The 13,526-nt window shown below is 47.8% G+C and overlaps 1 protein-coding gene across 3 annotated transcripts in view; it reads right to left on the reverse strand.

Annotated features, from left to right (window-relative positions):
- RPRD1B (regulation of nuclear pre-mRNA domain containing 1B) overlaps positions 1–13,526 on the reverse strand; it is a 28,642-nt gene that overhangs the window by 10,812 nt on the left and 4,304 nt on the right. For 2 of the 3 annotated variants that reach the window (XM_083619083.1, XM_083619082.1), the window contains exons 2-6: positions 12,051–12,180; positions 10,688–10,821; positions 4,943–5,055; positions 4,277–4,403; positions 3,083–3,258 (exon numbers count right to left, since the gene is read on the reverse strand). In XM_083619083.1, the coding sequence (XP_083475209.1) occupies positions 3,083–3,258; positions 4,277–4,403; positions 4,943–5,055; positions 10,688–10,821; positions 12,051–12,180 (680 nt within the window). Of the gene's footprint in view, positions 1–1,581; positions 2,270–2,874; positions 3,259–4,276; positions 4,404–4,942; positions 5,056–10,687; positions 10,822–12,050; positions 12,181–13,526 lie in introns of those variants that run through there. The other variant, XR_014549200.1, reaches the window with a different exon arrangement.

A 13,526-nucleotide genomic window follows, 5' to 3' on the forward strand; every position in this document is an offset into this window, starting at 1 on the left:
CAAAGAGCTTATGACTCTAGCACAAGTGCATCAGTTGCACTGCTGTGCCAGCCGCGACTCCTTGAACAGTAGGGGTGTTTTGCTCACGTTAGGGACAAAGCGGCACGTTTTCAAACCACACGCTGCTCCCCCTCTTATAGTAGATTTCATCAGCCGACAGCCTCAAGAAGAGCTGCAGTGCAAGCGCGCCTGTGACATCTGCAACAACATGTACAAGTTCAAGACAAGAGCCAAGAGAAAGTGGCACTCTGAAAAGCAAGGGCGACATGCAGCTTTCGAGGCGACAACACCGGCCCCGTGGCAGGACAAGAGGCTGCCATTGGGACAACCTGCTTAGCACTTGCTGTCTCCTTCTGGACAGCTCTGCACTCTGCAGCAACTCACGTTCCGCCCAAGAACAGCTGCTCCTAACAGTCAGCCCTGACAGCCACAGGAAGCCCTTAATGTGCTAGCCAGGGGCAACGCAACAGATGGCAGAGTGACATACAAGCAGAATCATTAATTATGTTCCCGTCATAATCCCGGGGTGCAGAGCAGAACATGCCGCCCTGCTGAAAATGGTACATTTCAGATAAATGACTCTCCACCCCGCTCATGCGCTCTCTTCCAGTGGCTTTTGGACGCTGCCGAGCTCCAGCCTGCTGCCAAAGCCATATTTGTCAGCTGTTTCCTTTGCTCCCAAGTCAAGCGGCTTTTTACGAAACTGCTTTTATCATCTGCCCACATGCGTGGTTGCACGTCAGGTCAACAGCAATTCAAAAGGGCTTCAGCTGAACTCACAAGATGGCAGCAGGCGGCAAGGTTGGAAAAGCTGAGCACAGCAGATCAAGTGAACCAAGAAGAGGAAAGTTACCGGCAAAGTGAAAGTGGGGGGACTCTGATAATACTGGGGAGCTGACCTGGACTTAACGCCAGAGCAACCCAGAACTCAAATTTCCTTCGAGGAAGATCATGTTTCAGGAGTTCCTTCTTCTAAGTGAAGTACAGTGGTACCTCGGGTTAAGTACTTAATTCATTCTGGAGGTCCGTTCTTAACCTGAAACTGTCCTTAACCTGAGGTACCACTTTAGCTAATGGGGCCTCCTGCTGCTGCCGCGCGACTTCTATTCTCATCCTGAAGCAAAGTTCTTAACCCGAGGAACTATTTCTGGGTTAGCGGAGTCTGTAACCTGCAGCGTCTGTAACCCGAGGTACCACTGTATCATGTTTTTAACATTAACTATTAAAACATGGAGGGACATGGGTGGTGCTGTGGGTTGAACCACAGAGGCTAGGACTTGCCGATCAGAAGGTCTGCGGTTCGAATCCCCGCGACGGGGTGAGCTCCCGTTGCTCGGTCCCTGCTCCTGCCAACCTAGCAGTTTGAAAGCACGTCAAAGTGCAAGTAGATAAATAGGTACCGCTCCGGCGGGAAGGTAAACGGCGTTTCCATGCGCTGCTCTGGTTCGCCAGAAGCGGCTTAGTCATGCTGGCCACATGACCCGGAAGCTGTACGCTGGCTCCCTCGGCCAATAAAACGAGATGAGCGCCGCAACCCCAGAGTCGGCCACGACTGGACCTAATGGTCAGGGGTCCCTTTACTTTATTAAAACATGATGCCTTCTATTGTATACAAACATCAATCCAAATACACACACTTCCTATGCTCTAGCTTTACACACAAGGATGCTCTCTTTCTCTCCCCCAGAGGAGCACAGAATGCCTTCCATCAACAGCCCTATCTGGAGAGGGAAAGCCTAACTTCTGGTGCACACGCTCATGTGACCTCGAAAGTTACATTGCTGAAATAAACTATATATGGGGCTGCCTTTGAATCGGAGAATCATAGAGTTGGAAGGGACCCCAGGAGTCATGTAGTTCAAGACTGCTTCAAATTTGCAGCTGGAGCAGGCTGCTTACTAGGGCACGATGGTCTGAGCATATAGCTTCACACATCTGTATTTATCAGCTACGATTTTGTTTCTGGGGTCAATTCAAAGTGCTGGTAAGCCATATATGGCTCAGGAGGCCAGTATCTCAGGGACTGCCTCTCCCCACATGAACCAACCCAGGCACTGCATTCGTCATCTGAGGCCCTCCTTCTCCATGCACCTCACCCAAGGGGGGAGGTGACAAGAGGGTGGCCACACAGATGGACCTTTTCGGTGGTGGCCCCGTCTGTGGAATGCCCTTCTCCAGGGAGTCTCACCTGGTGCCATCATTGTCTATTTCAAAGCAAAAACCATTTTCATTTACCCAGCAGGCCTTTGGGTCTTAACTGGGAGGGCAACTAGTCATCTGTGGCCTGTTTTCAGGCAAGGTAGGAAGGAAGTATTCCTTAAATATATATGTATTTCTGGATAAGCACTTTAGGTATTCTTTTATCGCTGCTTTTATATTTGGTTGTAGCATTCCTGTTATTTTTATTATGTCGGACATACGAAGACACTTTTACGTAAAAAGCAAATAAACAAATGAAGACGAAGAAGTGTGTTCATGCATGGTTCAAATATGGGTGGGGCCTGCAAGTGCCACCTAAAACAGCCTCATGTGTTGTCGTCTTGCACTCTCCCAGCAACCCTACTTTCTGGCCATATTGCACAGGGAAGGTCTACATGCAACTACCACTCACACAAACACATATATTATGCAATGGTTAGTAATAAATCAGGGCCCCTATTCAGGGCTGCTGCTGGTGGTGGTTCTACGTATGTTCAAGCAAATGCAGGTTGGAAGACCCATCCCGATCTTCCCCACACCACATGGGAAGGCACATGCCCTTGCCCACACTTTGAGACCATTCTTGTGTTCAGGCCAATGTCTGAACATTCCTGGAGTCACATCGCAAGCAGCCACCGGACTCTTTCCCGTCACATTCTCCTGCCCTCAGTGCACACACCTGGAGAGGCCACAGTCCCCAGCTTCATGCCCATGGGGTGGTGGAGGAGACACAGGTGTGACTGCTTCAGCTGTGACTGTGCAAACCACATGGCCGTTATTGGAAATGTGGATTATAGCAACCCCAGAAGCCAGGGCTGACTCGAGGAACTGACACGTCTAAGAAAGGACACTGCTTGGCATCTATCGGAGGAACGCTACTCACTTCTAGCTTTTTCTCCTTCTCCATCAGCACGTCCTTCTGGTTCTGGGTGTACTCAATCAACATGCGTGCCAGCTGGTGCCGGTCTTCCAGCTCTGCTGCCAGTCGCCCATTGTACTCCGCTAGTAGCAAACATGCCTCGTCCACGGTCTTTGAAAGACGCTCGGCAGCCTCTTTGTCTAGGCACAAAGGTGGCAAATAATCGACAGTGACTGTGTGCAAAAGCCTTTGTGTGGGTGACAGAAAGCAGCTCATCTGGGGTGAATTCCAATCAAGCGTGGATTTCACAAGGACCAGCAAGCAACACACTTCTTTAAGCACTGGCAGAGGAAGACAAGTGCAGCTAGCCCAAAGTGTCCTTTCTTTTTCTGGAAGGCCAAGAAGTCAGGGTTAGGGCTGGCTGGCTGCAGGTGATCCAAGAAGCAGGCCAGCACATCTGCAGGGAGGGGTGGTCCCACAGCCGCTTTGTCTGCGGCCAAGGTTAGCAAGCTGCTAAGGCCTGAGCAGGCCGCTTTAGAGGACTTGGGGAAGAACATCTGTTGAACTGATAGCTGCAGTGCCACCCTCTGCAAAAGCAGTGCTGAACTGAAACTGTGTTGGCTCTCTTCTGATGAGCACAGACAGCGAACTCTACTGCTAAATGCCTGATTCAGCTCCCCGTGGGCCCTACTGTGAAGAGAGCTGTGCTACCACAGTTGCCTTAGGAGTGCGACTCCTATGCATCAGGTGCTCTGCCTAGATCTCCACCCAGCAGCACACACTGCAAAAGTGGCATCCTTTCCTCCACTGTGAGACACTGTAAGCAGTGATGGAGGAGGTCATCGAGGGCCAGAGAGAAACAGAAATGAACAAATGTGTCCTGGGCCTCTCACATATTCAGTTAAAGCAGCGGCCTCTGCGCACAGTCTGCAGGGCTCCCTTTACAAGGCAATGATCCCCTTCAGTGAGGAACGTGTCAAATGCTCTTGCCACACAAACAGCAGCAGGCAGGGCTTGGCATGTGGCCCAACAGAGTCCAAGCCACATTGGAACAGAACAAAAAGGGGAAAGGCAGGTTCATATTCGTCTTTTGGCATCTGAGGGTGAAGGAAACCCTTAAAAATCAAAATAAGCTAGTCTCATTGGGCGGTTTCCAGGTGCAGGGACAGAGTCGTGTCCTGCCTTTTGCATCCAAGTGTTGGCACTTGAGAGCCTCACCTGTAATCTTCTCCAAGAGTGACACGTCCTGAACCTCCTGGGGAAGAGAAGCAATTTTCTGCCGCACTGTGGCATCTCCCGATGCTGCGTTTTCCAGATCTTGCAGGGCTTTGATCAAGTCCTCAGTCTGCGCAATTGAGACATAAAGAGACTGCCATGATCACTTTCCCGGTGCATGTAGCCACCACCGCCCTGCTTCTAACTTCTTATTCCAACACAAGTCTTGCTTTTCGAAAGCTCTCACTCCCCGCCCCTTGGCCAACAAGCCACCCTCAAAACCAAACTACAATCACAGAATATTTGAATCCCCATTTCTGGTCCACAGAACAGACAGCAGAACAGGAAATCTGAGTTTAATGAACTTCCTGGAATCATCTACCACCATATATAAATTAGATCACACCATGCTGGGTATAATATACTGTCTTGCTTTGGGCAATTTGTTTTATTTTGCTTTGACTGCAGCAGTTTTATGGAATAATATTTGTTTTATGTTCCGTTTTACTATGTTCCATGTTCTTCCTTGAGTCGTGAGGGCGTGTTTCTGAGCAAATAAACAGAACAACACTGGTCCTCCTATTGCATTTGCTAATGGCGCCACCATGTGGCTCTCTCTTTAGAATCCAGGGCCTTTTTCTCGCCCAATCCTTGGCCTCCCAGACATACCAGAAGAGGCCCAGCGTTGGGGTCCTGCGGGGAGTAGCTCCCGGGATAATCGTCATCTTCTTCTTCTTGTATCTGCTGAAATGTCCGCTTCAATGACTTTTTCTCCTCTGTAACTGAGAAAAGACACAGAGAGACAGTCACATCCTGTAAGGAGACATTGTTCCAGTGGTACCCTTTGAAAAGCGTGTGTATGTGTGATAAAACCCAAACTGCTTTGAAGGTCAAAGTCTGATCAGGTTCATCTTTTAAAAAGAAAAGAAAAAGTTAGCTCTAAAATCTTAAAACAGAAGCCAACCTCACCTGCCACAGTGTCCCATAGATCAGGTTGAGGAACAAGCCTCCTGCCTTCAGGGCTGTGAGAAAGATAAAAGGGAAACCACAGAGGCCTCCATTTCCCCTCATTTCAATTCTGCACTGCTTGGGGCAGCTTTTGGGAGCTTGCACAACTGGTGATGGGGGGCATTCTTTGCCACTGGTTTAAAGGTTCTAGAAGAATCAGGAAGGTGTGAACAACTGAAGACTGACATATCATTAGGCCACACTCCAGAATTTTCCATATTTTGTATGCATCATCTTATCATGAATTTTACTTTTTTTTTTTTAAAGGAAAACCCATCCCACAAATTCCCAAAGATAAAGAGAACACTGCAGATATAGAAAGAACCTGCAGTAACCTGGGGAGGCAGGCACCAAGGTAGAAAGACAAAGGGCTTCCCCATTCCCCATAGCAGATCCTTCTCAGGCTGAATTGCTGGGCGATCTCAAGGTGGCGCTCTTGGATTCCTGTGTCTTCTTCCTCTGCAGACCAGACAAGTAAAGCGCTCTGGGATGCCAGAAACCCCTCCCATCTAAGGTAGAGAATCTGAGAATCCTCCGGAAAAACAATCTCTCAAAGGACCTGTTGCTGGCATTTTACCATTGTACTGTGGAGAGTGTATTAACTTATGGTCTGTGTGTGTGGCTTGGGAGCTGCACGGTCAGGGGAAAAACAACGCTGTCCAGGGTTGTAAAGACTGCGGAGAGAATAATTGGGTGCACTCTTCCCAACTTGGATCAAATCTACGCTTCCAGGTGCCATAAGAAAGCTGCAGAGATAGCACAGGATAGTGTGCACCCCGGAAATGATCTCTTTCAGTTTCTGCCTTCTGGAAGAAGGTACAGGGTTATAAAGACTAGGATTAGCCGCCTGAGAATAAAGATTATCGTATTGTATTGTAGAGGAGGACAGCATGCAGAGGCTTTTCAGAAAACATTTTGGGAGGCTGGGTGTCCCCTCGTTCTTTTCCCCTTCCCTTCCCTTTTTTTGGACAGAACCCCAGGTTTGCCCAATACCAGCCCTCCTCCTCCTTGCATACAGAACTATCGGCATGTTTTTGCAGGTGGGAACCTGGGCACAGATGGTGAAGAGCTGGAGGGCAAGGGATGTTTGGCATGTCCTCAGCAATCATGCCTGGAAGGGGAGCAGCATCTGGCAGCACCAGGAGAAAGACGAAGCACAAGCTGGTCAGAAAGCATTTGCTGCCGCCATCGACAAAGGGGTCAGGTGTTTCTGGCTGGCTTCCAGGGTGCAAATTAAACCCTCCTGAAGCTGGCAGGCTCCTCTTCTTTGCCAAGCCAGATCTTCCGACCAGGAACTCGAGGAAAGCCAGCTGTGCTGAGAGCACTCTGTCCCCAGCACCCCTTTCAAGTGCCATTACGTTGAAAAACAGAGCAGTAAAGCTCATAAGGAAAGGGTAAACCATCTGAGAGCAGGTGAAGCTGCCTCATATACGACTTCATGGGGCAGGGGAGGGAAATGCTTTGGGCAACTGCATGCTGACACTCTCGTTCCTATCACAGGAGTAAACATGCCAGATTGTAAATCAAATGTGACATCGTAACCTCCTGCTCCAGTCCCAGGATGACAGTTGAATGGTGCCAATTTAGTGAAGGATGAATGAACGATGGGGGAAAGTGCCCAGTGGCCAAACTAGTCACGATTGGCTCAAAAGCTACTCTCAGTTTATAGACATCTGCCTAGACTTTGGGCTTAACCCAGCCTTCTCTGTAACCCAATTGGGGGAAGTCACTACAAGGAACCATGGAGACCTACGGCATTGCCAAATAATCATTAACAGACAGAGTTATTTAGAACGTGGTGACTGCCACCACGGCTACTGCGATAGCAGACATGTTAAGAACAACTACAGTCCCTTCATTCCCATAACAAGACAAGCTTCAGAGCGTAGAATGGTCTTTAGGAACCTTGTGATTTGGGGAGCAGCCAGAACTCAGCAGCAAAGCATAAGCTCTGCATGTAGAAGTTTGGCTGCCCAATTCCCAGTGCCTCCAGTTAGAAAAGGAGTGGAGAATCTTTGGCCCTCCATATACTGTTAGAGTTCATCTCCCTTCCATTCCAGAGCAGGTCTGGGATGTTGATGGGAGTTGCAGTCCAGCAACCTCCCTACCCGAGTTAAAAGGATCAGATGGCAGCTGATGGAAAAGACCTCTGTCTGAGGGCCTGAAGAGATGCCGATAGTCAGGAGAAAATGCAGGGGTAGACAGACAACTACAGTGGTACCTTGGTTCTCTAACAGCCTAGTTCATGAAAGGAGCAGCCAAGCATACTAGGACACAATTTCTCGACTTTAAGAAAGCCGACTTCATAAAACTTAGGGAAGTGCTGGGTGAGATCCCATGGACAGTAATACTAAAAGGAAAGGGAGTCCATGATGGCTGGGAGTTTGTTAAGAGGGAGATAGTAAAAGCACAACTTCAGGCAATACCAATGAGACGGAAACATGGAAGGTGCCTAAAGAAGCCAGGGTGGCTATCTAAAGAACTTTTAACTGAGTTAAGATTAAAAAAGGATGTGTACAAAAAATGGAAAAGGGAGGAAACCACCAAAGAGGAATTCAAACAAATAGCCAGCACGTGTAGACACAAAGTCAGAAAAGCTAAAGCACAGAATGAACTCAGGCTTGCTAGAGAGGTTAAAAGCAACAAAAAAGGCTTTTATGGGTATGTTCGTAGCAAAAGGAAGAACAAAGAAACAGTGGGGTCACTCAGAGGAGAAGATGGTGAAATGCAAACAGGGGACACAGAAAGGGCTGAACTCCTCAATGCCTTCTTTGCCTCAGTCTTCTCCGATAAAGAAAACAATGCCCGACCTGAAGAATTTGGAGCAAATGATTCAGCAGAGGAAACACAGCCCAGAATAACTAAGGAGATAGTACAAGAATACTTGGCTAGTCTAGATGTATTCAAGTCTCCAGGGCCAGATGAACTGCATCCAAGAGTATTAAAAGAACTGGCAGATGTGATTTCAGAACCACTGGCAGTCATCTTTGAGAATTCCTGGAGAACAGGCGAAGTCCCGGCAGACTGGAGGAGGGCAAATGTTGTCCCTATTTTCAAAAAGGGGAAAAGAGAGGACCCAAATAATTACCGCCCAGTCAGTCTGACATCAATACCAGGGAAGATTCTGGAGCAGATCATTAAGCAAACAGTCTGTGAGCACCTAGAAAGGAATGCTGTGATCACCAATAGTCAGCATGGATTTCTGAAAAATAAGTCATGTCAGACGAACCTGATCTCGTTTTTTGACAGAATTACAAGCCTGGTAGATGAAGGGAACGCAGTGGATGTAGCCTACCTTGATTTCAGCAAGGCATTTGACAAGGTGCCCCATGATATTCTTGTAAAGAAGCTGGTAAAATGCGGTCTTGACTATGCTACCACTCAGTGGATTTGTAACTGGCTGACTGACCGAACCCAAAGGGTGCTCATCAATGGTTCCTCTTCATCCTGGAGAAGAGTGACTAGTGGGGTGCCACAGGGTTCTGTCTTGGGCCCGGTCTTATTCAACATCTTTATCAACGACTTGGATGATGGACTCAAGGGCATCCTGATCAAATTTGCAGATGACACCAAACTGGGAGGGGTGGCTAACACCCCAGAGGACAGGATCACACTTCAAAACAACCTTGACAGATTAGAGAACTGGGCCAAAACAAACAAGATGAATTTTAACAGGGAGAAATGTAAAGTATTGCACTTGGGCAAAAAAAATGAGAGGCACAAATACAAGATGGGTGACACCTGGCTTGAGAGCAGTACATGTGAAAAGGATCTAGGAGTCTTGGTTGACCACAAACTTGACATGAGCCAACAGTGTGACGCGGCAGCTAAAAAAGCCAATGCAATTCTGGGCTGCATCAATAGGAGTATAGCATCTAGATCAAGGGAAGTAATAGTGCCACTGTATTCTGCTCTGGTCAGACCTCACCTGGAGTACTGTGTCCAGTTCTGGGCACCACAGTTCAAGAAGGACACTGACAAACTGGAACGTGTCCAGAGGAGGGCAACCAAAATGGTCAAAGGCCTGGAAACGATGCCTTATGAGGAACGGCTAAGGGAGCTGGGCATGTTTAGCCTGGAGAAGAGGAGGTTAAGGGGTGATATGATAGCCATGTTCAAATATATAAAAGGATGTCACATAGAGGAGGGAGAAAGGTTGTTCTCTGCTGCTCCAGAGAAGTGGACACGGAGCAATGGATCCAAACTACAAGAAAGAAGATTCCACCTAAACATTAGGAAGAACTTCCTGACAGTAAGAGCTGTTCGACAGTGGAATTTGCTGCCAAGGAGTGTGGTGGAGTCTCCTTCTTTGGAGGTCTTTAAGCAGAGGCTTGACAACCATATGTCAGGAGTGCTCTGATGGTGTTTCCTGCTTGGCAGGGGGTTGGACTCGATGGCCCTTGTGGTCTCTTCCAACTCTATGATTCTATGATGCTATGAACTTAGAACCTGAGCATTGCAAACCTGGAAGTGAGTGTTCTGGTTCTCCATTTTTTTGGGCGGGGGGAGTCGAACATGTCGAGTCCTGAGCTTCTGTTTTTAGTGTTGCGCTTCCATTTTTAGAGAGATCGTGCTGATTGATCCGGTGAGGAGAAGCGTCCTGGCAGCGCTCTGCAGCCCAGCTGCTTTGACGTGTGTGTGTGTGAGAGAGAGAGATCTCGAAAAATCGCGCTGATTGGGCTGGTGAGGAGAAGCATCCCGGCAGCACTCTGCAGCCCAGCCGCTTTGGCAAGAGAGAGATCAAGAAAGAAAGAGATCGAAAGATCGCACTGACTGGGGAGGTGGGGAGAAGCATTTTAGGGGTAGTTTTTCAACAGCCAGGAACGGATTAATCCGTTTTGCATTACTTTCTATGGGAAAGCGCACCTTGGTTTTGGAATGTTTTGGTTTTGGAACAGACTTCTGGAACGAATTAAGTTCAAGAACCAAGGTAGCACTGTAATATGATCTGGTACAATCAACTTCCTATGTCTCACTCTGGCTGTTGCCTGCCAGGGCCTAGAAACACCCCTGGGATGATGGACCCTGCTCCACAAACATAACTTACAGAGACGCTGTAGGGACAGGATACAATAAGTGTCTACACAGTGCAGATGTGAAGACTGTCACCAGTTCAGTTCCAACCAAGCAGGAGCCCTTGAGCGCAAGTACCTTGAGTTCAAATGGCCATGAACCACAGCTGGGGATCCTGTGGCCCTCCAGATGTTTTTCAACTCCCATCTGCCCCAGTCAGCATGACCAAATGACCTGGGATGATGAGGGTTCTCGTCCAACAACATCTAAAGGCCCCCAGGCTCCCCACCACTGCCACACACACACCATTCTTTGCTCCTTAGCAAGCTACCTTTTCATAGTGGCTCGATCAGAGTCAAGGGTGTTTCGAAAAAGCAAATACTATTTTTTTACCTTTGGGTTGGGGGCTATTGGAGTCTTCCAAAGACAGTTTCAATTGCTGTATGAACTCACTGCCATACACACTCCTCTCTTGCCAGATGTTCAGCAATCGTTCCAAGGGCTTTTTGCAGCCCTCATCTGCCTCTCTGGAGGGTCAGAAATTAAGAACGTCAGAAAGGGGTTGAGAGAGAACACACACTAGGGGGGAAAGTGGTAGAGGGTGTTCACTCCATTCCTTCCCTCCCACATAAAATGTTTAAGGAGAGACACAATCAGAGACAAAACAGGGATGAAACTGAGCTAAACCCATCAGGCTTCCCAAGTAAGGTGTTCACCAGCATGCCAGCCACTTATATCAATAGACACACAAATTTGAAATATGCAATTTCAAAGTAAAAGGAATACTTAGTCATCAGCAACACATCCAGTTAAGTATAGAGTTATCCAGAACACACCTGCTCACTTATTCATCTGTGTGTTCTAGATATAATCAGTTTGCAGACTAAGGTCTTCTCTAAATAGCACCACAGCCTTTAAGTAGCTGATAACATACAGTGTGCCAAGAAATGACACGTAGCTGCTCATTTGTAGCTTGCCCCACAGTGAGAGAACAGTCACTCAATGACAGATGGAGCGAGCCAAGCAGAAAGGCAATCTGGTGGAAAAAATCTGATAAATCCATAGCATTTGAGAAGCTGACCTCACTTAAAATGGTGTTCAGACAGAGCAAAGGCACGTGGAATAACTAGCAATTGCACAAGGCTGCCAACTGGGGGTCTGAAGGAAACAAGCTGAAATTTCTGCAGGGAATACTCCAAGTGGTAATGTGTTTGCCACAGTTATAACTCTTCAAATAACAGATCAAAGGAAAGTTAGATTTGCTGAAATCTGAAAAGAACACTTCTGCAGCGCAGAATGATCAAATACAGTGTGTCCAGCTCAATCCCAAAGGGAGCAAAGCAAGCGTGCCTTAAAAAAGCCCCTTGTAGTACAGTAGGGGTAGAGCCTGCAGGCCTACTGCTCATGTTTCAGCTGCAGAGAACAAACCCTTCCCCCCAGTCCTAATGCAGGTCTTCACCTGCTGAAGGACAACATGGAAGGAGACAGTCTACCTTCTCCCGGGGGGGGGGGGGGTTCCAGAGTCTAGGAGCAGCTACCGAGAAGGCCCTTTTCCATATCCCCCCAGGGTGTGCCTATGAGGGTGGTGGGACCGAAGAAAGGACCTCCCTTGAAGATCTGTTTTCGTTAACAGCCTGGCTGCTGCATTCTGCATTAAACGAAGTTTCTGAACTTCACAGAGAGCCCCATATGTAGCACATTGCAGTAATCCAGCCTAGAGGTTACCAGAGGCATTAGAAGAGGTTGCTATACATACCTGGCAACATGTGAAAAAGCATCCACCAGAACCGATTCAAATTCCCTTGTAAACTCAGGCCCCTTCCTTTTACTGTTCTGGATGACGTCATTGGCCAAGTATAGGAAAGTCAGTTTCCTACTTGACTTTGCTAGGAAAATAGAAGAGGAAAAAAAATATCTGTATAGCATGTTTAGCTCTCAAATCACCCATCCTTTTCATTCAGTCTCACAGCCACCCTCGAGGTCGACATCACAAACAGAAGCCAAATTCTCATTTCATGCCCCCTTCTTTAAAGCCAACAGCGGATCTACACTTAACCAGAGCAGAGCTGCAGAAGCACAAGGAAAGACGTCTTGTGGCAACTGAAAGACCCAACAGATGGTTTATTGTGGCGTCAGCTTCCACAGGCTAGTATATATTTCATTTCATGCAAGGTGACCTCCCAAGCTGGCTTGCTTTGTTCTTGAAGATTCCTGTGGTTAGCCACAGTAACGCCATGCTTTCAAGACAAAACAGCTCTCAATTAGCCTATTTCAAGTCAGATGGGTAGCTTACAAAATGAAACAGATCTTGTTTTATTGCATTTTATCTTGTATTTTTTTTGTTTACATTTATTGTTTAAATTATTTTAAACGCAGCATTAAATAATAAGGCACAACCAGAAACAAATCAAAGGAAACAAGCAAATTTAAAAACATTAAAAGCTTAAGAAAATCTTAATGTCCTTTGCAAAAAGAAACTAGACCAGGGGTCAGCAACCTAAGGCCCATGGGCCACAAAGGGCCCATGGGGGTCGCTTAACTGGTTCATGGACCCCCACCGCCCGCTCGGTCGGCTCCCATGCGCCGTGCTAAACCGGCACGGAGCAGAGCAGGGACCGCCTTCTGCAACGTTGGCTGGCTTCCCATTGGCTGCAGGAAGCTCCTGCCAGCCTATGGGAAGTTGCACATGCCTCTTCCGCACTGGAAATAGCATTTGCACATGCGTGCATGCGCACTCTGGCCCACCACGGCGTCTGCAGGACCATGAACCGGCCCAAGCCACAAAAACTTTACCGACCCCTGAACTAGACCAAGCACTGTGGACTTTTCAGGAAAAGGCATTCCACAACAGAGAGGCCACTGCTGAAGAGGCTCTTTCAGCGACTCATAATCCCCTGCTGAGCCTCACTTGCTGGGAGCATTCAAAGAAAGGCATCCGATTTAGAGCTCAGGGTCTGGGTAGGAAAGCACCAGGTAAACTAGGCCCAGGCATGGACTTGCCCTTCCCAGATGCCCTGCTCATCCCTGCCCAAATACAAAAGGAGTCACTCTCTATTGAGAAACCATGCCAACCCCTATGGCATGGTGTGGTGTCTAAATTAACAAATTTCATAGAATTCTGCTGCCCTTGGAAAAGACTTAGGTTCCCAGACTTGAAGAGAAAGGAAGTCTGGAGAGTTGAAGGGAAGAAAAAAAGAAAACAGCTACCAAAAAAGCATTTATTTGCACCATC

The sequence above is a fragment of the Podarcis filfolensis genome (assembly GCF_964270895.1).
Source record: "Podarcis filfolensis genome assembly, chromosome: 6".
Classification (NCBI taxonomy): Eukaryota; Metazoa; Chordata; class Lepidosauria; order Squamata; family Lacertidae; genus Podarcis; species Podarcis filfolensis.